This window comes from Beauveria bassiana, assembly GCF_000280675.1.
Source record: "Beauveria bassiana ARSEF 2860 unplaced genomic scaffold BBA_S00039, whole genome shotgun sequence".
Taxonomy (NCBI): domain Eukaryota; kingdom Fungi; phylum Ascomycota; class Sordariomycetes; order Hypocreales; family Cordycipitaceae; genus Beauveria; species Beauveria bassiana.
In genome coordinates, this window is record NW_007930874.1 from 172,030 (window position 1) to 197,285 (window position 25,256).

The 25,256-nt window shown below is 48.4% G+C and overlaps 7 protein-coding genes across 7 annotated transcripts; 3 read left to right on the forward strand and 4 right to left on the reverse strand.

Annotated features, from left to right (window-relative positions):
• Window positions 1-113: 113 nt before the first annotated feature.
• Window positions 114-1,225, forward strand: BBA_08758 (FAD dependent oxidoreductase; the record flags this gene model as incomplete). Its single annotated transcript, XM_008603855.1, has 2 exons — window positions 114-1,000; window positions 1,075-1,225. The coding sequence occupies 2 exons, from the start codon at window positions 114-116 to the stop codon at window positions 1,223-1,225; spliced, it is 1,038 nt and encodes a 345-aa protein (XP_008602077.1).
• Window positions 1,226-2,606: 1,381 nt separating this feature from the next.
• Window positions 2,607-3,230, reverse strand: BBA_08759 (perilipin MPL1-like protein; the record flags this gene model as incomplete). Its single annotated transcript, XM_008603856.1, has 2 exons — window positions 2,607-3,110; window positions 3,168-3,230. The coding sequence occupies 2 exons, from the start codon at window positions 3,228-3,230 to the stop codon at window positions 2,607-2,609; spliced, it is 567 nt and encodes a 188-aa protein (XP_008602078.1).
• A 4,562-nt stretch (window positions 3,231-7,792) lies between these two features.
• On the reverse strand, window positions 7,793-8,317 carry BBA_08760 (OsmC-like protein; the record flags this gene model as incomplete). The annotated part of the gene is made up of 1 exon (XM_008603857.1): window positions 7,793-8,317. The coding sequence occupies one exon, from the start codon at window positions 8,315-8,317 to the stop codon at window positions 7,793-7,795; it is 525 nt and encodes a 174-aa protein (XP_008602079.1).
• Window positions 8,318-8,833: 516 nt separating this feature from the next.
• Window positions 8,834-10,765, forward strand: BBA_08761 (uncharacterized protein; the record flags this gene model as incomplete). Its single annotated transcript, XM_008603858.1, has 8 exons — window positions 8,834-8,890; window positions 8,944-9,073; window positions 9,397-9,453; window positions 9,488-9,510; window positions 9,608-10,295; window positions 10,456-10,467; window positions 10,528-10,535; window positions 10,733-10,765. 8 exons carry the CDS (start codon window positions 8,834-8,836, stop codon window positions 10,763-10,765), a joined length of 1,008 nt encoding a protein of 335 aa, XP_008602080.1.
• Window positions 10,766-10,974: 209 nt separating this feature from the next.
• BBA_08762 (autophagy related lipase) lies at window positions 10,975-12,918 on the reverse strand (the record flags this gene model as incomplete). Its single annotated transcript, XM_008603859.1, has 1 exon — window positions 10,975-12,918. One exon carries the CDS (start codon window positions 12,916-12,918, stop codon window positions 10,975-10,977), a length of 1,944 nt encoding a protein of 647 aa, XP_008602081.1.
• Window positions 12,919-15,403: 2,485 nt separating this feature from the next.
• On the forward strand, window positions 15,404-16,438 carry BBA_08763 (acyltransferase-like protein; the record flags this gene model as incomplete). Its single annotated transcript, XM_008603860.1, has 2 exons — window positions 15,404-15,434; window positions 15,498-16,438. The coding sequence occupies 2 exons, from the start codon at window positions 15,404-15,406 to the stop codon at window positions 16,436-16,438; spliced, it is 972 nt and encodes a 323-aa protein (XP_008602082.1).
• A 4,955-nt stretch (window positions 16,439-21,393) lies between these two features.
• On the reverse strand, window positions 21,394-22,347 carry BBA_08764 (uncharacterized protein; the record flags this gene model as incomplete). Its single annotated transcript, XM_008603861.1, has 2 exons — window positions 21,394-22,176; window positions 22,246-22,347. The coding sequence occupies 2 exons, from the start codon at window positions 22,345-22,347 to the stop codon at window positions 21,394-21,396; spliced, it is 885 nt and encodes a 294-aa protein (XP_008602083.1).
• Window positions 22,348-25,256: the final 2,909 nt, after the last annotated feature.

Here is a 25,256-nt window from a genome sequence, read left to right on the forward strand (position 1 = left end):
TCCTCTCTCTCCTCCTCCTCCTCTCTCTCTCTCTCTCTCTCTCTTCCTCTCTCCCTCTCCTACCCCCGGTCTCTCGTATACTCTGTTTTGTCATTTGTATTCAGCCTTCTTACATGAAATATCAGGGATTTGCATGCGACAATGTCATAAACTTCGAAACGGTCCTCGCCAACGGCACCGTTGCGCATGCCAATGCGACCTCGAACCCAGACCTCTACTTTGCACTGTGCGGTGGCGGCAACCGTTACGCCGTCGTGACCAAGACGACGATGCAAGTCTTTGAGTCGGGCGTCAAGGGCCAAATCTGGGGCGGCGTGCGCACCTACACCGAGGACAAGCACGCGGCCGTGCTCGAGGCCGTGTCGCGCTTCACCTCGGAGAATACGGACCCCAAGGCCGCCATCATCCCGACCTTTGACTTTGCGGGCGTGCTCGTGCTCGACGTGCCCGTGATCCTCGTCACCTTCTTCTACGACGACGTCGCGGTGCCGGCGGGCGTCTTTGACGACTTTTTCGCCATCAGGGCGCTGACCGACGACACGGGCGTGCGCACGTTTGCGAGCCTGACCCAGGAGATTCTCGCCGGCAACTACAAGGGCCTGCGCTTCCGCATCGGCGTCAACGCGTTCCCGGCCATGCCCGTGGCCAACATGACCGACTTCCTCGTCGACCACTGGAAGCTCATCAAGAAGCGGGCGGTCCAGGCGGCGCTGCGGGATCCCGTCGATTTCACGATTTTTGCGTTTGCGGTGCAGCCGATGCCGAGCTTCATGGCGCAGGCGTCCAGGGACCGCAACGGCGGCAACGCGCTCGGCGTCGACCCGGACCACGGCGACCGCGTCTGGATCGAGTACGACTTGGCCTGGGCGAACCCCCTCTGCGACATCAAGTGCAACGAATGGATCAAGACCATGGTGCAGGACGCCCACGACCTGCATGTGGAAAGTTATTCGGGCATCTATCCGACAAACTACAAGAGCGGCGATTTGGAAACTCTGAGGTACGCATACTATATATATATATATTTCCCCGCCCTGGAATGGCCAAGTTTACTGACTTGCTTGCTCTCTTTAGCTACAACCCCATCTTTATGAACGACGCATTGGATACTCAGCCAGTTCTCAAGAGCTACGGGCAGCAGAACCACGCGCGACTCATGGCCATTCAGTCAGCGTACGATCCGCACGGTTTCCTAATGGATCGACAGGATGGTCCTACTTTTTAGATGCGGGGATAAAAGTTTATACGTCTAGATTATGATTTTGGTATTGTTCGCTTCGCTACTTTGTATCTTGTATTTCTGGTTCATCACATTATATGTATATATTCACGTGGACATCGCTATGTAGTCACGAGGCACTCAGATTTACTCTTGCTAGAGGCGCGAAATGATGCCGCAAATGGCTAGCCTGCCTATTCCTATTCAAAAGTTGATACCAGAAACCTCTGTCTAATACCCTCTAAGTTGTGAGGGGTTCTATGGACTCACACCTACATGCCTACATTGGTTAGGCTATACGCCGCCGTCTTTTACCAAGTTAACCCATCTTGGCACCAATTATCCCCAACTTGCAGTAGTAATACCGCTACGCTGCCACTGCCTTGGTCCAAGCTCGTCATATCTATTACTATCTAGCGCGCTGTCCTCGCAGCATGATTTTCATGCGCAGCTCGGCAGATGATTTCTTTTTTTTTTTTTTTTGCTTCTTTTTTTTCCCCCTTCTTTGCGCACTGATGTTGGGTCAAAATCGCCTCGGCTCGGGTGGTGGCGACAAAGATCAACAAGCATGTCGGCGACCTAAGACGGCCTCGGAGCTTAACGGCGCCAAGGCCAAGAGAGACGTACGATCGGGGAAGCCGGTGCTTGTGATTAACTAGGAGCTCGGCGCGGCGCGGGCGCACTAATTTGGGAATAAGCCTGCTTGGGAAGAAAAAAAGCAGGGACAATGGGCCGCACTAAAACATTTTCACATGTTTCAAGGGGGGGGAAGAAAAACTACAGAAAATCTTGTCGAGATGTGGTAGATGGCCGAATGCAAAGCGCTGACTCGACAAAGTGTCGATTCCAGGCAAAGTCTGGGCGGTCGCGTTCAGAATGAACAAGTGTACGCAACTACAACATCGCATTTCACACCTTTAGAGCAGTCATGAGAGAGAAAGAGTCTATTAAAGATAGATAAAACACGTCCAATTGGTAACTCGCTTTTATTGTGTCATCCAAGTCATCGCCATTTCATGCAATTTGAAAACAGAAGAGGGAAAAAAGAGGCCAAATGCATTTGCGCCTGTTTTCGAGCCATCGGGCTGCGAAAGGGGTGGCCACAAGAGAAAAGACGGAAACCAATCAACAACCGGCAAGCACTGTATGCCCGATGAATCCCAAAGGTTTTTTCGAACAAGGAAAAATGAGGATAATCAAGTAACAACATAAGATCCCAAGCCAAGGCGCCATGATGCAATGCATCCATGCACGGAGTGGGGATATCTCGACATGGTTTTGCATTTCTTGGGGCCGAATTCAAAAAAACGCCACAAACAAGGCAACCAGACACTGCCATAGCCCATAATGATTTCACAAGAAGAAAACAGAAAAATGGCCAGAAAAATTACTGGTTGATTTTCTCCTTGACCTCCTGGGTCACCTCGGCCTTCTTGACAGCAACGTAGCTGCTGGCGAGGGCGAGGGTCTCGTTGCTGACGTGGAAGAGGGTGGCAACAGCAGCCTTGCCCTGGCCCAGGTAGCCCTTCTCAGCCTGCTTCTTAGACTCTGCGTTGTAGACTTCGTAGACGTGGTCGCGACCCTCCAGACCCTTGTTCAAGGGCAGGAAGACGAGGGCCTTGGCGTCACTGTAGAGCTCGGTGGTGGGCTTCTTGACGATGGGGAAGCGCTCGTCGATGCGGGTGAGGGTCTGCTCGCCGAGCGAGTCCGCGCGCTGGACGTACGGCGAGACGTACTGGTAGGGCTTGGAGAAGTAGGGGAGAATGGGCGCGGCGAAGGTCTTGTAGGCAGAGTCGCCAAGCTTGATAGAGCGCTGGGCAATGGGGTTGGAGTTGACGGTGCTGGAGACGGTGTTGACGGTGTCGGAGATGATAGGGTAGTTGAGGAGGTGCTGTGTGGATTGTTAGTTGTCAAAGGTATCGTGGGGATTCTGGTACAAGGCGCGTACCTGGAGGAAAGCAGATTGAGGGACAGAGCCCTCGACGTTGCCGTTGACCTGAGCGACAGCCATTGTAGTGGAGTGATTTTCTGTGGTGTTGGTACTGGTGTTGGTACTTGGTGGTGATGGTGGTGGGTGAAGGGTATCTTGGGATTGAGGATGGAATCGAGTCTTATTCCCTGAAATCAATCAGTGTTGGATGAAGCAGAAGGAAAGAGGGAAGAAAAGGATCGTCACACGGACAAGAGACGTGTGTGGCAGGACTTTATCTGTTTTTGACTCGTCGATAGGTGCAAGACCGTTTCTTGATTTCGAGCAGGGGTGGTTACGTTTTGGTGGGTGCCACGCATGTGATAGTGGCCACCATGCAGCAATCTGTGGCGGGTGCCTGTTATTGTTCTTTGCTTTTTCTTTTTCTCGGTTCTTCTTGTCTTGCACATCATTACACATTGTATGTCGGCTCTCTGTTTTTTTCTTTTCCTTTTCCTTTGTTTCTCTCCCATTCGCTAGTGTAGCCATTACGTTCGTCATTGATAGCAGTCCTCGCAGCTGGTCGGTCAAAGAGGTCCAAACGGGCTGCCAGCTGGCAGCGTCCGTTTGAAGCTGGCGGGGGGTGGGCCAATCCGGACTTTTGATTGGCCCACTCTCCGCCCACACCATTCTTGCCTACGCTTGCGATTCTGGCATGTGAAAGCTTGCCCACCCTTTTTTTTTTCCTGGCAACTCGCTCCCATTCATCCAAACATCTAATCTACATTCAACGCTACGCTCCATATCTTGACGCTAGTACAATGATGCACATCCAAGCTAACTCGAGTCCAGAGAGCCTTTTGCCCTCCAAATCCTGCGCTCACTCCTTTTCCGCGAACGGGTCCACCATCTGCCTCAATCTTAGCCTGTGCTCTACGCGTTCTCCTCGCCCAACCATTTTGGCCACGATATCAGCTGCGACATTACTTTCGGATGGGAGGGGCCATACGGGTACGTTTGTCTGCATACGCCACTAGTTCCGAGGCCTCGACGAGACAGCATCAAGGGGAATGCCTTGTCCCGCACGAGAAATTGTCGGACAGACTCGAAATAGAGGCGAGCATATGTACACGACCTACCAACGGCTCGTATACCTCCTGCCAGCGATAGCGCCTGCTACAATGTGACCTCTATTACGACTGATGGATGTACGAGGTATCTTGGGTTGCAACGACACATCTCCCTGTCACTATCGTATCACAGGCACTTATCATCTGCCGCGGAGTAGGCTGTATCCCTACGATAACAGCTCTGCCGACCTCCTCAATTGAGGGTCGACGTGGATAATCAGCATAATTACTGTACTGATATGGCTAATAATGCCAACCTCTTGCATCCCAATACGACCGTGCAACGCTGTCCTGTTGTGGCTTGCAGCGATAAGCACGTCAATGTATCAGTGCCATGCCATGGCAGAGCTAGTGGTGTACCTCTGCGTGTGCCGATAACACCATACTTACCGCACCATCATCAGGACAGCATCAGCCTCCTATCCTGGGCTACACATCAATCTTGACTCACGTCACCGCTGTCAGATCAGGGCCGGGTCATGTCGTAGTTTCGTCACAAAGCAGCAGCACATCGACTATCCGTGTTTTAGTTGGCAATAGTCACAGGTATCCTCCAGCCAACTAGCTCCTAGCATAAACTCTATTTACGAAAAGCAACCGGAACCACGACATTGGCATGTTAAGCCTGATTCTAACATGGCGAAATTGCTCGCCACATGTTTGCCATCTTGGCACGTCAGATATCGACATCCGCAACCATGACAGTCCTGGTTAAGCTGAGCGCCGCCACTCATTTGATCGTCGCACCAGTATTACGTCAACCGCCATGAGCTTTCATTCTCATTCTTCAACCTATTTCAAGACACCCACCCCGAGTCTATCAGCATTGAGAGGCAATAGAGGGCATTGCCCAGCAGGACGGACATGAGCAGAACCAAGGCAAAGTTGGGTCTGACCCGCATGCATATGTTCCAACAAGGTAGTTAAACGCGCCAATGAAGGAGGAAAACTCCGGCCCTAGCCGCCAAGGGCTTGCAGAGCGGTTATTGCAATTATTATCATCATTTGAACATTGTGCAAGGCTTACATAGTTGTGCCTCGGAGACCGGAATCTCCACCTGTCGGACAGCGACATCACACGAGACTTGGCTTGACCAGGTTTCGAATCAGGCCAGGCGTTGAATTTTCAGTGCCACCAATCGCTCGCGGAGGCTGCTTCCGAAGACCCATCCCATCCCTCGAAAGTTGAATCTTCTTGGCTGGCAAAATCTAAATCGGGCCTCAGCTAAATTTTTGTGGATCATACCCTTGTTCGTTACCATCTCCATCCATCTTCACATGCCAGAATCGCCGTACCCTGTCGTCGAATTTTGCCAGCGAACTGGGATAATATTATTCATCGTCAGTTGATCAATTTGCCCTTATTGTCGCTTCAACTGACTCAAGACAGAGAGGGGACAGTGAGCACATGCTGCTGATATGGGCAAGGGTGGGCTGTTTTGTCTCGATCAACCACGCATCCACGTCTTTCAGAGACACCAGAGAGATCTTGATGGCACGCGCCGTTTTCATTCAAGGGTCCGCAAAGTCAGGGCTCCTTGTGCATGTGGCAAGACACCTTGGCGAAAATTCTTTCAATTGTCCAATAATCATCTCCCCTCTTCAGCTCTCTCACCGACGCTCAGACAACGGGTAGATCCTACTGTTTGCGGTCCCCTCTTTCTCACCCCCCCACCGGCAGGCCAAGTCTTTTTGTCGTAGCCGAATTCAGCACATAGCCTGCTTGTCTGTATCGATGCAATGGGTCTCAATTGGCAGGGCTGACAGCGGCAATCTGTCTTCCGGAGATGGATGCGACTTACCTCGGATGAACTGCTTGCCTACCACGCCGTCGGCGGCGTGATAGCTGCTCATACAGAAACTCGATCGAAGAACTAAACGAGAACACGACTGTGATGTGCGCAATTAATTTCCCTTTTCTTTGAGGCGGCCGAGGGAGCACACCACCGCTTTCATGCAGATACCACGCCTGCATGCAACCTTCTCTCAAGCAGGTGTATCTCCTCAATGTAACACCCCGAGTGCATCTTCTCCATGCGATACCCCGACCGATTCTACCCATAGCGCCGCGACACGGTCGCTGGCTTTTCCGTATGCGAGCCTCCTTTACATGTGCGCGGTTTCTGCTGCAGTTGACTTTTCCCGCTCCTATTTACATGCACGGTCACTATGCCCAATGACTCGCTTGGAGTTAAAAGACCCTTGTCTCTTCGTGACAGTGCAACATGCATGGCACCAGCTTGCATCCTTGCCCGCATTCTTCGACATCTCATTGTGTACACCTGCACGGACGGGGAAGCGGGACATCTTGTCTCCTGTCACTTTGCAGACCCTGGCTCAGGTCGAATGCCGTCTTGCCTTCGAACCCGATTGGCGAAAAGACGACCTTACGAGCAACACTTGACATGGTCATCATTAGCCCGCACATGCATATTCCTTACAATGAAGATTCCTTGTCTATTTATTTGAGAAGTATTTGCTTATCCGAGCAATGCGCAATCCAGCTATTGCCGCTCTACTCGATCCAGCAGGATCGCACGGGGCTCACCACGATTGGACTTCCAACATACTATGCCAAATCGTAGCCAATCGGCCATACCCAGTAGACACACAAACTACTTCGCGCTTGGACTCGATGAAGCTCACTCCCTGGCGGCATGAAGCGCTGTGGTCTTCTCGTCGGGATGCCCACCTGAGGTAACGTCTGACCATCGCCGCAGATCTCCAGATGCACAATGCTGGCTCTTCAGTCTAGATCATGAACTTGCACTTCCCTATAACATGTCATCGTGCGGTGGGTCACGCTGCATTGCATAGTGAGCGCATCAGACCTGTTCAAACCTCATCGTAAGCTCGCATTTGACTATCGAGCTGCATGGTAAATGCGCTTCTCATGACACCTGAGATCACGCTCGAGAAGGAACAAACTGCTGCATGGCTTTGCGGTGACTGAATTGGGGCGGTCGTAGTGTTTACAGGCCGGATCTCAGTCTTACTGTCACTTCTTGGCTCAGGCTCTGCCCTATGTGCGTGGCGCATATGTAGCTTCAACCGTGTTCCGAATTCTAAACTGAATTCTTATAGGTGCAGATATACCCGATGCGCTTGCCACCTACCTCAGGCCGGCCCTTGCTGGCCTCGGCGCTCGCCATCGAAACAGTATGGTCATGACCATCAACAACACCGTCCGATGAATCAAGACTTGAAGCTCGAGAAGACTGTTGTCAGCTTCTTCCCGATAACGAAAGAATCTCAACATGCAGTCTTTTATGGAGCATGTAGTGCAATGCGTTGGTGGGCAAAGGTCAGAAACTGAGCCCTTCGGCTTGGCGACATCAAGAAGCAATGAAGCATCATCAATCGATTTGGTTCAAAAGAAAGTCGAGTTGCAGAGCCTTTGGAAAACAGTGAGAATTCACTCGCAGCGAGGTAGCTCTCTTACTACGAGTTTCTAATACTTGTTCTCTTTAGCACCATGCACCGTTCAAGTCAGCAACAAGCCAGCTTCCTCATGAAATCGTATTTGCAAAGCCATCATTGAACGCTAAATACCCGAATATTCGTTTCCACCTGCGCGTGTGTAGCGCGATGGTACGGGCAAATCTCCTTTGCCTTTTGCACAATCGCCTCCAGCTCGCCCTGCTCGATGCCCTTGACGCGGACCTCCAGGCCGACCTTGAAGCCCATGTCCATCTTTCGAATATCGCCGATGAGATCCACAACCGCCTTGACCTGGCAGTCTTCAATCTGGCGGGGTAGCCGGACCTTCATGCTGTTGGCGGCCAGATTCATGGCGACCGAAAAGCAGTTGCTGTAGCCCGCGGCAAAGAGCTCCTCGGGATTTGTCTTTTGCTGGCCGCCGGGCCCGCCGAGCGCCTTTGGCATGGCGTAGGCAGATTGGAAGCCCTCGCTACCGTCGATTTGGCCGCCGCGCGGGCCCTGCGTCGTGGCGGTTGCGGTGTAGAGCGTGGGCGCGTCCGAGGCGAGGAAGCGGCGCTGTTGTCGCGCGAGGGAGGCGGCATGACGAGACAGCGGTCGGCAGCAGCGAGGAGTATTCATCTTGAAATGTGCTGTTGGCGGGGTTTGAGTTTTGCGGATAAAGGCTTCTAGGCAACTATCGTGCAAGAAGGACGGTACACGTTATAAGGTGCTGCTGTGAACGTTGAACCGCCGCTAGGGAGCCAGTGCGCGTCATGGGCGGCTGTGGAAAATGCCGTACATCGTCGGGAGCTAGTCAGTGTCGATGATTAAAGGGGAATAAGTGGGTGGAAATCGAGGTAAGTTTTGGTTGCGGTTGTCCATATCAATGACGTGTGGACGGGTCGGCGATGCGCAGCTAGTGGACTTTGGCGCCCTCATCACCCCCAGCATTGACTTTACATCGCGGATCTAGCCAAGAGGAGTTTGGGGGACGGCGATCGGTCAAAACCATTTGGAATTTTCTCGATGCGGATTGTTCCATCCAATTAGTGCGCTTCGCCATTGTAGTATATAGATGACCATGTGTCGTCTTTTATCAAGACTGTACGTATCGTCTGCACAAGCCTACATATTGTTAATCGAGAGAAGCAAAACATGGATTCCAACACTAAATCAGCCGAAACTTCTGCACAGCTGCAGCCGAAGACTAGCGTACGTCTTCATCATATAAGCGGTTGATGGCGCTGGCGACTCTTGCTAACAAGTGCCACAGAACAGCAGCGGAGCGCATGGCATCGCGGGATTATCGCAGCATCGCCATGATGCCGCAACGCGGCGCAATAGCATTCACGACCAGCATGCCAAACAAGGCATCATTGGACAAACCTTTCACAAGTGAGTCTGCGAATGTACCGTTTCCGGACGGTCTTGTCGACAGAATGGCTGACTTGGCACAGTCTCTTGGGTCGGCACGCCAAGTAAAGGTCAGATCTAGGACTTGGCACGTCTTTACTGCTTCAGGCTCAGCTAGGTATTCGCATTGGACGGCGTCTTTGCCATTAGAAGAATGACTGCAAGAAAGCCGTCAGCCTGTGACCCCATGTGCACATCAAAGTTGCACAGTTTCGCAGATGCACGTTTGGGCACGAGACCAAGGGGAATGGGATCAATCCACTATTAGAAATTGTATGACTACTGTATAAAATAAATGGAAAAAGTTGTTTTCGGGAAGATTTCGTCAACTGGTGCCTCCGTTGCCGTGTCAGACTGGGCAGGTGCGTTGGCACACTGAGAAACATGGTTTAAAAGGAACTCCAACTTACCAGAGGCCGGTAAGGGCTAATCTGCCACAAATCAAGTAGTCTTTTTTGAATTTGACGCAATATTATTCTGTTGCTCAATTACCCGATACTTTAGCTGGAATCATAGCAGCGAAACAGCAAGCTTGATACGAGTCAAATGTTACACCCAGCAGAGCAAAGCGCTTTCCTACGGTGGACCGACCCCAAGACAGCAGCAATTGTTCGAAATACCCTGGTGGAGGTTCGAGACGCTGGAAGCATGGGCCTTGGCCTCTTTGCCCTCAGGGACATCAGCCGAGGCACGAGGATAATAGAGGAGGAGGCAATGTTTGTCGTGCCGGAGACTCTGACCATAGATGACGAGCTGAATGAATTCTGCTCCGCGTTTCAGCATCTGACTGAAGCGGAGAGGAGCAATTTTGACCAGCTTCATTGCTGCTCAGACATGATAGACACCAAGGTGATAACCGCCGTCCGCCGCTGGCGCACACATAATCTTCCTAATGATATAGACGGGACCAGGCTAGTCGGCAACCCGGTGCAGGGAAATCTGGGAGATCATCTACGACCGATTCAACAAAGTTCCTGGCCAATTGCGTGTGTTGCAAGGTCGGAGGTGTTTCTGGAAAAGCCTTGTAACTATGCCGCGCTTGAAAATTTGACGAGTTGGTACGCCTGCGGGAGGGACGTTTTGCAGGAAGATGGTAACGACACCAAAGATGCTTCTTCGAGCCAAGTGGAACAGGGGTTCATTCTGTGGGACAAACAGCTAAAGGAGGAGTCTTTGAGCCCTAATATGCGATTGAATAGGGAAAGTAAAAAGGAGTGATTCTTTTTCATTACGTTATTGTTTGATGCGCTGTTTGGAATAGTATTGGCGACTCCACGTTGTCAGTCGACCAAACTAACAAGGCGGTTCGAAGTCATAGCTAGAAATACGTGAATACTACAAACTAGCACTATTCAATCATCTAGGTACCAGAATAGGTAATGAATAGTTATTTTCAGTAGTAATGCCAGACTTTAATTTCTTTTGGGCAATGGCAGCCGCCAACGTACGTTTACCGCCATCTGTAAGCGATGTAACTTACATAATTCGACTCTACGCTCGGGATGTTTGATTAGTAAACAAATGTTTTGTTACATGATCCAAGTAACACTCCCTTGCGGGCTTCCATGTCGAATGGCGGCTTGCACTTTACACGATTGGGTATATCAAATGTACATCTATTCAAAACGCCAGTCTGTCTAGCTACTCAAAGACGGAAAGAAGAACAACGAGTGAAATAAAATACGCGCGCCATGAGTGCCAATCAAAAAGTCCCAGTATCCCAACGCCATGAGCGCAAGCTGCATTTATGCGAGCGCCCGTCTTCGTCTATCCAAGTAGGCTGAAAATGTTAAGCCGTATGAAAATCACCAAAAATGTGCAGTATAGCATGACATACCATCAGCCATGTCTGTTCTATCTATATGTATATTGTCCCGCGAGTTTTACAACTCAATGTCTTGGTCAGACTCGGCTAATTTGTCACTTCCCCATCCCTTGCAGAAGCCCAGCCAGCTACGGCGGAGACATTTACTCTTATCGGGTGTAGATGAACTTGTCGGGGCCGCAGTGCCGGATGTGGGGGTTGGGGTAAAAGTAGCAGGAGGAGTGGTGAGAGTCAGTGTCGGGGTGCTCGTGGCGACGGAGCTCGTCTCTGTGGCATCGTTGCAGCCCCAGAAGAACCCCGGAGACTGGCAGCTTGTGGTGGTGGGTTCTGTAGTGGAAGTCTTGTCATTGCATCCAAACCAACCAGGCGTTTTGCAAGTGGACGTGGTGGTAGTCGTAGTTGGCGTTGATGTTGGGGAATCTGTAGTGGTAGTCTTGTCATTGCAACCAAACCAGCCGGGTGTCTTGCAAGTGGACGTGGTAGTCGTTGTCGTCGGTGGTGATGTTGGGGAATCTGTAGTTGTCGTCTCGTCGAGGCAGCCCCACCAGCCGGGCGTTTTGCAGGTCGAGGTGCGGGTTCTGGTACGTGTCGAAGTCGACGTGGCCGGTGTCGTGGTGGTTTCGGTGCCGTTGCTTTCGTACATTTTCCACTGGGCGCAGTCGCGGCACTCGGGCGTCTTTTCGCATTTGGGCACCTCATCATACTTGAGCAAGACGTCGCTGATGACGTTGCGAATCTTGTGCGTGCCGATACCGACGCGCCAGCCCTTATCGGCAACGACATCGTAGACGCACTCGTAGCCTGTGTGACACTGCGTCTCGAGTGCGTAGCCGGCAAAGGAGCAAGACGCTGTGGCACCATTACAGCTACCCATGTAGACAGGATCGGCAGTATGTCCGAAATGATATGTTCCTGTGTATGCTCGCATCTGGGGCGTTTTTGCGTAGTATCCTGGAGGCATAGGAAGACCTAGACGAGAGGCAGCGAGGGCGTCGGGCACAGCCTCAAAAGTAACGGCGGGAAGGCCATAGGTGAGGCCGAGCAGAGACGTCATGCCGCCGCCGAGCGAGTGGCCAGTGAGCCAGATCTGGGCCTTGGGGTATATATCTGTGACGTTGTGGTAGAGCTCTTTGACTGCGGTGTAATATCGGTTCTCTTCCCACAGGGCCTCGGTGACACATGTGTTGTTGCACTGATAGGTTCCCGAGGCACAGTCACAGACCTGATGCCAGGTCCACTGGCCCTGCTGGGCGCAGCAACAGCTAAAGTATAAGTTGTCATTTGTCTTGTCGTTGGTCGTGGTTCCATCACCGTCAAAGACAGCAGCAGTGGTGCCCTTGAGGCCGATGACAACGGTCGAGTTATTTTCGTCGGCGAAAATGTGCCCGCGAAGGCCGTCGCTCTGCCATCCAAAGTCGAGCGTCTTATTGTAGGGAGCACCAACCTCCTCCCAATCGGGCTGAGTTTCATCCTCGACATAGGCATCGGCAGACATGTAAGCCATGGTGAGAACAGTGTCTTTATCAGTGATGTCAGGAGACAGGACCGGGTCCATGGTCCAGGCCGAGGCATCCATGGCAGCCATGAAGCCCTGCCGTCTCGACTGGGTGACGAGGGGGTCCACAACAGACGGTCTTCTATCGCGGAGTCGTTCTATAGTATCGACGCGACTGTAAGCCTTGAGCTTTGGCAGAGTGTGTCGAGCATAGCCATCCTCGGCCGCGAGAAAGACGTTGAAATCATTGTGGGAGACGTCGCGCTTTCGATGCAGCGCAGGATGCAGATTGGTGCCATGGTGGAAGATTTGGCGGAGGCTGAAGATATGTTGGGCAGGCTGCAGTGCCTCAGAGTTACTCGGCAGGGCGGGACCTGGAGGCAGAAGAATATCGGCGGCATCGGGTTGCGCGTTGAGCTGGGCGTGGGCGGGAATCGGAGCGAGGGCCAGGAAAGACCAGAGCAAGGCAGCCGTCACGGTGCCTGCTGAGGGGCATGACGAGGCCATGATTTGGTTGATGGCCGCAGCGACTCTATGTATGCACAACAGGCCGTGAGGCCATAAGAAGGACGATATGTTGATGTCGGGTCGAGCGGACAAATTGTTGGGGGTAGCGGAGAGATGGGAGATGGGAGAGATGGGCGGAGAGATGCTTACTCTTGTATGTGACCGACGTGGGAAATGTAGCGGGAGAGTTCCAGTAGGTAGGTGCAGGCGGAGACGATGTTGTCATTGCTGGCCGCCCGCGAGGCTAATAATGAGCCACCAAGGCTTGTTAGAGCGGGACGGGTCTGGCACGCGGCGCGCCCAATGGCACCCTAACAGATGCCCTAACAAATGTTGCAGTAGAGGTGTTAATGGATATTACAGCGGGTAAGCCCTGTAAATCGACTTGTTCAGTGCGCTCGGTGCCAGCTTCAGTGGACTGCCCGTTAATTGCCTGTGACTTGGGCTGGTGGAGTCTCTCCAAGTACAGATGTATCGGCTGGACCACGATTCGGATACGCTAACAACGAGATGTGGCTTCTGAGTACTGTTCAGCGTATTCGCGCTGGGCAAATACTTTGTCGCCTGCGACCTGGTTAGGCTTTGGACGCCACGCCGACAAAGTCTACCTTCGCCCCCGGGTCCATGTGACCAATATGACAAAGGTTGGGTAGCAGTACGCGTGGCCATCTGCCTTTGATTAGTCGATGCCTCGTCTTGCTGTCGCAGCTGATGTGCAATAATGCGGTGTTCCTTTTCCTTCTTTTCTTATGCCCGTTTACCACAACTTTTTTTTAACTGCATACGGATACGTTATGCAAAGGTCTTCCAGGTACGGAGTACTCTGGACCCCAACAAAGCCCCCATTCGCCCCCAGATCCACCTTCTTTTACCCAGCAATACGGATCAGCGCTGAGGCACTTGGGCTCCATTATTCGCTTTCCCTCCGTTCCCCCTCACTATCTTGATAATTTCTTCAACCTTCACTTCCTACGTCAAAACACACTAGACAAAACACTACTAACCTGATCATCCCCGTGCATATTTAATTCGCTCTCGAAATTTCGGCATGTCTCTCATTTTTCTCTCGTGTCAACATATTCTGCCGCACATCTCGCCATCCGTGGGCCGTGTTGCCGTGATGCCAGCGACAACAATCGAGGATCGTCACTTAGCATCCTTCAGCTGACTGACCATCCGAGACATTTACCAATAACTCCTCAGCCGCTGCAGTCATCTTTGTCGAATGTACTCTTCCCTCGGCCCCGGCTGCTTGTCTAGCACAGTGTCAACCATGAAGCTGGCTGGCAAACGCTCAGCACTACGTTTGAGTCCGTTTCCACACCACACCGGCTCGTCGTGTCGCAGAACTGAGTGCATGTATGGGAATGCATTGTTCACGATGCATCTTGTCTGCATGATTTCTGTGACTACCATTGCTATCCCGATTGATCTGTCGATTTGTGTCAATATTCGCAACATCGTGTCCAAATCTTTGCAAGTTCAGTGCGATAATTATGATATACGTCGTAAGTGCTTATAAATGGACGGTACAGTTCTACAGTCTTTGCCATTGAATTCGGTCCGTTCCATTTTTGCCGTCATATGCGCTCTGGCTTCGATTGTCATGCTTGCGAAATGCGCCATTGCATGCCTCAACTTGCCATGTGCCTTTAACCTCTCGTCGTTGTCGACAAGGCTGTCAAGCCTTCATTCGAAACACGTATCCGTAGAGGGCTCCTCTTCACCGTGGCGTCAATTGAATTGCCTGTCCTGTGCACCTCATAGGTAAGCGTGCCAAAACACTTAGTTACCGGCGTTTGCGGGGATGACGAGCTGGAACATCGGATCTTATATCACAGTGTTTTGTTAGATTCACGTAACAGCTTGAGCTTGCATCAACCTCTCATTGTCTTTGAAAAAAAAAAAAACAGTGACGATAGAATGCATTTGATGCTTTGAGTTGCAGTGCGGCAGAATGACTCCCTAGGCTAGGGAAGAGACATCGCTCCTTGCTAGGCGTATTAGAGTTGCCAGACTACAGGGAATAAGCATGGCACCAGCCTTTTCAGCCTTTGCGAGGTGGAAAATGATGACGGGAAATAGTTAAACGTTTCTGCACTCATGACGCTAAAAAGCCAACCAACACGTGCAACCTAGACAATTCCTCTCGTTGCAAGGTGCATGCACCCTCCCATACCAGCCTTGCCCATTGGCTGCGGAGGAAAATGATGCCATTCTGCTTCCGCATCTTTCAGCCACTGTCAATATCATCCTATGTGTTATCAATTGATATCGCAATGAAGCCTGGCTTATTAATGACCCGTCGTCAATCACATGCTTTTTTTTCCCTTTGACATCACTGAAGCCTAAAAGTTTAAATCGCGGCCAGCGGCCCCACCACCTCCGGAAATCGAACACGCAACAACGCCAAACGGCCCCAAGCTTCCCTTCCTCTCGTTTTCACGCCACCAACACAACCACAGCTTCTTGCCGCGCTCAAACCATGGAAAAGTTTAGCCAATATCGCGATCGGGGTGAGAATCAACCGCTTTTTTTCCCTATGCATACTCACTTGCTAACCCGCTCCCCCCCCCCAGCCACCGGTATCGCGCCCTTTCTCCCTGTCACGACGACGCTCTCCACCGTCAGCGCCGCCTACCACGGCCTCATCTTCGCGCTGCGCCTGCCTTTTTTTCTCACATTTGCGGTCGGTTACTTTGCGTTTTTCCACCACCTGCCGCTGCCCGTCATCGCGCGCAAGGTGGCGCTGTGGTGCCTGCTCGGCATCCCGGGCATCTGGTGGGTGGACCTGCAGCTCGACGGCGTCAAGCGCGGCACACTCGCGGACCAGCCTCGCCATCGGTTCCCGCACGGCGGCACCGTCATCGCCGCCAACTTTACGAGTCCCGTCGACGTCGTCTACCTCGCCGCCATCTTTGACCCCATCTTCACCGTCTCGTACCCGGGCACGCGCAAGGTCCGCCGCGTCGGCCTCTTTGCCGCCGTCCTCGCCGCCCTCGCGCCTCCGAGCACCCACCGCCCCGCCGACAGCGAGCTCGTGTCGCTGCGCGATCTCGTCCAGCGATACCCCGACCGCCCAATCGCCGTATTCCCCGAGTGCACTACCACCAACGGCAAGGCCATCCTGCCGCTGAGCCCGGGCCTGCTCGCGTGCCCGGCCGACGTGCAGATATTCCCCGTCAGCCTGCGCTACACACCCGCCGACGTTACGACGCCCGTGCCGGGCCGCTGGATCTCGTTTCTGTGGAACTTGCTGTCGCGGCCCACGACGTGCATCCGAGTGCGCATCGCAGAAGGCCAGTCCAACACGTCCGCCACTAGCACCAACGGTGCGTCTGTGAATGGCGAGCTGCGCTCACGCGCCGGCGACGCGGGTGGTGATGTGAGCCCGGAGGAGCAGCGTGTGCTGGATGGCATTGCCGAGGCGCTGTCGCGGCTGGGAAGAGTCAAGCGTGTGGGACTGACGGTGGAGGACAAGGCGGCGTTTGTCAAGGCGCTCAATCGCAAGCGATCATGAGGTTAGCAGGGAAAGCGGAGTCTTGTGAAGCGGGTGTATATGTTATTAGGCCTAGCCTTTGGGGATGACGGATATAAATGGACACGATTGTATAATGGAATGGAATGTAGTCGGAGGAACTGGAAAGTCGGATAATTTGCATTTGCTCGGAGCTTGGGGATACCACTACTTTGCTAGCTTCTGATTACAAAATGATGAAATGTACGCAAGCGACGGCCTACTGCATCGTTGTAGAAATCGCAATGCCAGTGACAAAAGAAGGGTCGGGCTGCGTAACCAACCAGTCTGAACATGCAGGGCACATGCATGACACTGCAACGAGCACATGGGATCACATGGGATCAGACAATCAGGCTGGGAATGATTTTGGATCGAGTGGGTTAAAAGTAACACCTTTTGTCTGGTTTTTAAAGCGACGGTCAGCTAAAAATGACGGCTCGCACACTTTCCTTGTGCCCCTCCCTACCGTGCAAAGTGTCTCTGGTGGTCCAGAGAGTATAGTCCACGATCCTCTCCGGAATCTCACTTGGAGCCAGCACTCGAGCGACGCGATACAGTTTGCACACAAACCTATCCTTGACACATTTTGAGCCCTCGCCATAGTCATTCCGGGCAGAATCATCCCTCCATGCAACTTCCTCCACGTCGATAATCTGGTCGGCAATAAACTCCATGACCCATGTTGCCAGTCACTCTGGATAGCCGCGCGGTTCGCCACGCCGAGAGAGCCGTCGCAGGAGGGCAATCGCATCGCGCCGAAGCATCGGGTGCCCTGCAAGCTCCTGGCGATAAAGGTGAGAGGGCCTTGTAGAGAGCGATGGCGTAAGACTGCGTGTCAAACTCTGCCCTGCGTGTTGTTGTTTCCTTGCTTTCTTCTTCGAGAGAGCCACCTGGAGAGCATAAAAAAAAGGCACGGGTGAATTCTGGGTTACAAGCATCCCAGATGGTCTCATCCCAAAGATGCTCGGCCGCTTTCAAGATTTCAGCTTTAAGCAAGATTGCTGACTAGGATAAGAGCGTACTTTTGAAAATGGAAAGCATGCAAGAGAAACGGGAGGCGTAGTAGCCATTTTTAAAGCTCGATAGCGTCTGTGCCAGCTCGCAAAGTGGCCCCGAAGCACAGTGCGGCCTGCAGCTGCCGTCAAGATATCCCTGCTTGTCGGTCGAAAAGGTAGATTGTGTCCAGAATGGCCAGCAAAGCTGATCCCATATCATCTCAAACTCTACGTAGGCTCGAGTGATGGATGTCATGGGTCGTTTTCTGAAACCATGCTATATAGCTCGAGCCAGGTTTGGCGTGGCCGCTTCGGGCGAGATGAACAGCGCCTTCTTGCCTCAATGTGCTCGACTTGAGAAAGTGATGCAGCAGCTAGTTACATGGACAAAAGGCCGATATCGGTTCAGACTCGGTAACATTCCCAAAACTTGCCAGTGCCGTATCAGACGGCGAGTTTCTTTTCGTGGAGTAACAATGTTGGCAACAGTATCTCCTGTGAATAGCACGTAAACTCCGTTAGAGAACATTTGCCAACAAGACAATGGACTTGTTCTTTGGGGGGTTATGACGGGTGCCCGCGTCATATCGAGTATGTGCCTCGTCGACAATAAATATCATCTCGTGCTCTCCTTTGCTGAACCCGACTGCTCTCTGTGTGACAAGGGACAAGCTGGCAATGGCATTGCTTCCCGTGCCAGATGGTCTCGACATTATGCATGACCTGCGGCAGCGAGTACCGCCAAAAGTTCGCCGTTGAACTCGTCCCGCAAGGAAGACGATGACGTTGCCGATAAGGTACCTGCTCAGGGATAGTCCCTCTGCTGTTCCAATCACCGGCGCCGGATATAAAGAGCGGCGTACCGCCGGTTCCATCGGCGAGATCGGAGATATGTACATTCTCTATGGCCTGCAATACATTTCAGACACACTGGTTTTGTCTCGTCGCATTTCACATGTCGCTTTCTTTGTTTCTCTAGTTAGCTACAAAGCAGATTTTCAAAAGATGCGAGGTCGACTCCACGCTTTCGAGTCTGCTAATATTTACCGGCAAGTTGAGGCATCCTGCTCTGACCCTTGGGTGCCCACAACTTTTTTTTGCGGTCGTCTAAAATGGGCTGCGATTTCCCTGCATCTCGAGCCGTTGTCGCTGGTATATTAGCATAGGATGATGTAGCGTTGGACCCGGCGCTCGACAAAGGAATTTTTGCAGATGTGGCCATTCATTATAACATCCACTGGGTTATAGCTAGCAAGATTTGAGATTGTGCGGCTGCGTCTTTTGCTCGTACTCGCTGAGTAAACAAGCGAAGCCTACTACGTGCGGCTGAGTTGTCTAGGGGGAGGGGTCGACGTGCATCAAATTGGCAGTCAAAGACGGCATATTAGGGGTCATCGTGCGTCGATCAATCATGATACTAGCTTCGTCAAGGCGCCGAAATGTAAGGCTGTACACAGCGGCGACTGACTGGCAGTAATTATTTAGTCATCTGTTGCAACCCGCCACTTGTTGTTCCTTTGTGCCTGGCTGCACGCTTTTGTGAACAAATCAATACCACGGATTCCCAGCAGCCATGGAGAGGACGGCTTGTGAATCTCGGCCAGTCTTTCAGACATGTTCCAAACTTTCACGCCATTTCGGGCATGTTTCTACATCACGCTAGGAGAACGGGATGCGGGTGTGCGATGCACATGCACGAGTCGCCCATTGCGGCAAGCGTAGGATTCCTCTCCGCAAATCGTGCAGGAAGCATCCTGCCTAGGCCAGCCATCCCCTTGACGTGCAGCAACTGTTGTTGTTACGGCATGTGCGAAAAACTCTTTCCTTTCCATGAAATCAAATTTCTGCAAGATGCATCACAAAACGCTGCCATTTCAATGGACTTGGCATTGCCTTGCTGGGTATTGATAACGTTTGATGACAGGCGCATGTTCCTGTCCTCTCCAAGCTCTTCAGCCTAACTAGCTAGAGGCAGACCAAGGTTTTTAGCCCAAAGTAAATGACTGCTGTGAGATTACTGTGGGAGTGCGGGATGCATTTGAAACGATACTCGTGGCCCCATCACTTCATCCGACGCAGGCCCGTGTGACCACTGGCGGGCTATTACTGCTACGAAGCCACCTAGGAGATGAAGATCAAAAGATCAAGGAAAGTGCAGAGCAGCAATACTACTAGTAGGCTCCTCCAAGATCAGCATCGTCACTTACCGTCCTGTGTTGGATGAGTTGTCTTGACCCACAGGCAGATCTGTATACACTGCTATTGTCTTGCAGCTGACGATAGACACTACTAGGTGGCAGGACTACTGAGTAAGTTGCCACGTATGCACAGTATGGCTACTCCGCGCGGCATGAGTGATTTTCATTTTGAGGGGTAGCATCCTAATAAGTTACGTCTATGATCTATCTAATTCAAGAGTCTGCTTGCCGCCGAGTTTTTCCGAATTTCCAAGTCTTGGCGGAGACAGATCCACGATACCTAAATATGAGAAATTCGCTAGCTAGTGGAATCTGTCCTTTGGCATCAGGTACGAATGGAGCCTGCCCATACGATCAGTATAGGGACCACGATCTGGGCTACGGGTAAGAGGAGATGAGATGTAGTAGGGGTCCGCTCTAGAGACTTGAAGGTCAAGATTTTGTTACGTTTCTGGCACGCCTCCATCCATCTTGACTGCTAGTGATTCGAATTAAAAAATCATCACTAATGAGCCAAGGTGGTCCATTTTTCAATAGTCTACGGAGTAGAAAGCACGGGCTTCACGGGACCTGTATCTGGCCTTTGCTGAGACACACAACTCTTGTGCACGCGAAAGGACTTGGATAAGCTGAGCCTTATTACGGTTCATATGGGTGGTGGACCCAAGTATCATCTCTGCAATAACTAGAAGTAGCTGAGGATGTTAAAACAGGGATCTTCACTGGGCATCACTCAGTGTACTGAGAACTATTACTGCTAGTCATGCTGCCCAACAATGCCACATCATCCCCTATTTGTAAGATCCGCAACATTGAATTTGCTGTCAAATGGATGCCTTTACCCAGAAAGAGCTTTTTGTCTCCCGCACATCACAGAGATGGATGGACAGGACAATGTACGGGTTGGATGGTCGGCAGCGACGAGACTTTGGAGCCTATTTATTGCTTGTGCCGCCTGACGCTAGGCGGTGATTGAACATGTCGACCCGGTTTCAGGGCGGAGATGAGCCCTTTTTTTTTTCTTCCAGCTGCAGCTCCAACTTTTACAACTGTTGAGGAGCAGTAGTTAGCAGAACTAGCAGCATGTAGGATGGTAGGCCCAGTAGTTGATGGAGCTGTGAGCAAAAGTTTCGGGATTCGGCCACTTTGTAATGCAAATATGAATAATGTGAGTATTTACGGAATACCTGGTTCCTCAATCAATGGTGTTCTGTATTTGAAAATATTGCGCTGTTCTGTAGCCGCACGGCCGTATTACGTCAATATGGCCTCATGTTGGTCCATTAAGCTGCAGGGGGAGACTGCATAATGATGAATGCGGCCGGAAGCAATTGATACGGATCGCGGAAACCTATTCATAGCATTGTATCAATTTTTTTTCTTTTTTTTTTTTGGATGTAATTATCCCAAGTTGCAAATCTTTCCTCGGTCGTGGTTGGAAAGATGAGAACAACGCTTGTAATGTATAATGGGGAATAAGAGGCTGTTGGCGCTGTCATTTTGAATCCACGATATTGCCCCAGTAGATGACATGTACTCTATAGCTCAGGCACATTAATTGTGCTCCGCATGTCACTCAGCGGAGTCTACATTGAGTGCGCGATGTCAAGGCTCTTATACACAGCACATACATCTGACCCCGCGTTTCATGCGAGGTGTAGTGTGTGGTTGTATTTACGATGCTCACAAGAGTCACAAGAGTCACAAGAGTCGGCGTTAAATAATACAATGAGTAGCTACTTGAATAAAAGTGGCCGACTGTTTACAGAGTATTGAATTGCGCATCATATCCAACTAGTAATTCGTTCGGCGCAAAGTTCAAAAGGTCTTCCCCATCCGTGCCTACTAAGCAATCCTCTAACCGCAAATCAGAAGACTCTGGGCTCGAATTCCGGTCATTCGAGCCAGATCCGAAAATGTAGTTGGAATCGTAGGATGACAGGTCGCTCAAAGAAGAGCCACTTGATGATGTATGGGCATGAGAGATGATGCCGGGAAAAGTAGTCGACTCTGTAAAGCAATGCTCCAGGCCATGTCCTGATTCATCAAAAAGGTTTGGTGAAGCGTGGGTATTCATCTTGGAAAAGGTGGCGGGGTCATGATTCGGAATCTCGCACCCGATCGGTTGGTGTACCGAAGGTGCCGAACAGCAGTTGTAAGCCGGCGTCGTCGAGGGCGGCTGTTCCGTCCACGTCGCATTGTTGTTGGGCGGTGATTTGAACAAGGCATGATTGTGCTCAAAAAAGTTTTGCATGCCCGACTTTCTCGCAATGAGAGCGGCAATGTATGCATCAGTCTGCGACAAGGTCCTGCGACGATCTCCATTCTGCGAGAAGCGCGAAGGTGAGGGCAGGCCCTGGTCTTCCTCTTCGTACATTTCCTCGTCTCGTACTATTTGGTGCGTCACGCGAAGAGCCTTTCCGGTTCGCCTTTTGTGTACTTCACTGGCCATGAGAGCGGATTGATATCGCGCTTCGAGGCTACGGTCGGTGCGGCGAGACGCTGCTACATAGGCCCGCTCTTGATTTTCCATGTGCAGAGTAATCTGAAACACACACCATTGTCTGTTAGAAGATATAAAAAAAGAATCAATTGTAATGCTGTAAAAACTGACCTTGCGCGACTGCATCTCCGAATCGTGCTCATTACCAGTTTCGGTATCAATGTGGCTTCTCTTTCGGTTTTCCGATTGAACGTATCCTGTGGACTTTGACATTGTAACTGACGCTGCAATATTTTTTGGTGACTCTGATTGATGTCGTAAGAAGATTAAATGTATACTTGGAGAGACTTTTGTTCTAATGGGAATTGGTATAAGAGGTGCGTTGCTAACAGAGAGAGCACTATTATTGTTCAAGTTGCCGATAAGACTGCAGGGGATGGGATTTGATGCAAGCGTAACAGAGGAATGTAGAGAATATTTAAATAACCGCATTAAACAAATCCTATTAGTCCAGATGAATCCCCAGTTCTTTGACAAGACTGATTTAATCAAAAAATTATGACGGCGAGTACTTGCATGACGCAAACTCTCAATGTTGAATACAACCCATGAGCAACCCCGTCCGGGGGTGGTCTTCCGGCTAGAAAGTCAACTAACTGCTCGCAATAAAAGAAGCATTTTGCTAGAAACTTCTGCAGTTTGGTCTGCTTTTTGGGGCCCATTGGCCAGCTATCAGGCTCCACGTTGAGCAAAGCAAGGCAAGCCATCGTCCCCGAGTTACAAGTTTTCCCATGGGCTCCGGGGAAGCAAAGAAACCGTTTGCGGCGCCGTGTCATAGCTACCGCATTGGTGGGGGGGAGAGGAAGGTGGGAGGGAGGATGGGAAAAATAAGGTTTCACTCAAATGCGTCGACAACACGCTGAAGCAGCTTTCTTCCCTAGCTCAAGCCAGCGAACCAATCAACCCAGTCTGACTTGCAATATAGCCCGCTATTGCCAGGCTGGGATGATTGACCCTGAAATATACCCAACAAAGCCTAGGTTCAAGACATGTGGCGTCCACACTCGGAGGCCAGTCCTAGGCTCCCGACTGGTTGGGTGAGAGCTGGCGTCCTTCTGACTGGTCTAGAACCATGCAGCGGGTGGCCTGGGGTCAATGCTCATATCCAGGGTTGGAAATTAATTAGTAAATACTAAGTAAATACTAAATTAGTAAGTAAAAGTCTATATGAATACTAATTAATTTAGTCTTAGTATTTAAAATCTAAAATCTTACTAATACTAAATTAATTAGTAAAAGTCTATACTAATACTAAACTAATTTAATTAGTATAGATATACTAAATTAGTATTTTAGTAACTAATTTAGTACTTTTAAAGATAGAAAACTGATTATAAATAATATATTATAATTTTATAATTTTATTTAAGTCTTAAGAATATTAAAAGTAACTTCTTTTTATTAATATTATTTTTTTATAATTAATTAAAGATTTAAATAAGATTTAAAGTAAAATTTAAATAAAATATATAAATTTAATTATATAAAAGTTAATAGAAAATAGTATAGCTTTTCCTTAAGTATATTATATATAATATATTAATAACTAAAAATAGATATTTTTATTATAATTTTAATTAAGTATTTCACTTTTCTTTTTACCTTATATAAAAATAAATATATATATATAATATTATTACTAAATTATATTAAATATATATTAAGTATATTAAGGTTATATAAGGATAATAAGATATATATTTATATATATAAATTAAATATACTTAATTTTCTTTAATATTACTAAATATATTAAAATAAAATAAAAAAAGAATAAAGTAACTTAGAAAATAGTTTTATAAAAAGTATAAGAATAGATTATAAAATTATTAGATATCTAAGAAAATGCCTTTTTATATAGTAAAATAGCTATTATAAGATAGCTTTAAGGCTTTATAGTCTATTTAAGTCTAAATTATAATCTAATATTAGAGATATTATATATTATAACTATAATAAGTATATATATAATATTTATTTAAAATTTAGTAATTTAATTTAAGTTAAGACTAATAAAGTCTAATAATTAGAAAAAGTAAGGCTAGTTTTTAATATTTATAATATAAATATTAATTTATTTTTAAATAAAATATATAAAAAATTATATATAAAATTATATAATAATTCTAAAAAAATATTATAAAGTTCTTAAATATTATACTATATCTAGTTAGTATTATTAAAATCTATTTTTTTTAGATTTTATAAAAAATATTTCTAATAAAGTCTTATAAAGAAATTTAAATACCTTAAATTGGTATAACTAATTCTAGAAAATATAAAAAAAGTAGGACCTTAATATTCTAGATTAACTAGTCCTAGGCTAATTAAGTAAATTTTTAAAAATATTTATATTTTAAACTTTTATAATAATCTTAATTTATAAGTAAAAGATTCTATATAATTCTAGAAACTATTTTTTTAACCTAATTTAAAAAATAATTATAAACTATTTAAGAAATTAGGGACTTAATTTTTAATATAATTAGACTATTTACTATATAAAGTTTAATTTATTAGTAAAAAGTAGGTTAAGTGCCCTACCTTTTACCTTATATAGGTTAAGTTCTTTTATAGTGTTTTAGATTTTTTTTTAAAAAAAGATAATAACTTTTAAAATTCCTTATTAATTCTATAAAAATTTTATTTTCTTATAAATTATATTAGAATATACCTCTAAACCTAGTTAAGATATAGAACTTTTTTTAGATAATAGTTTCTTTAATTTAGAGGCTAATAGTACTAATATTATTTCTAAATTATTAGCTAGTTAAAGTATACTATCTTCTAATAATTCTTTAAAAGATAAGATTTATATCTTTAAAGAAAAACTCTTTATAAAGTAAAATCTTTTATTTTAACCTAGTTAACTAGCTAAAATACTAGTTAAATATACTATATAAGTTATTTATCTTTTATATTATTTTCTAAAATATTTTAAAAGATTTTTATAAAGTATATTAAAATTATATATATATTAACTAGAATTTTCTCTAGGTATTTATAATAAAAAGAAGCTATAATTAATAGCTTTTAAGCTTTAAATTATTTAAAGTATTATTAGCTTAAATATTTAACTATTACTTATGATATAAAATCTAAAAAATATTATAAAAAAGTAG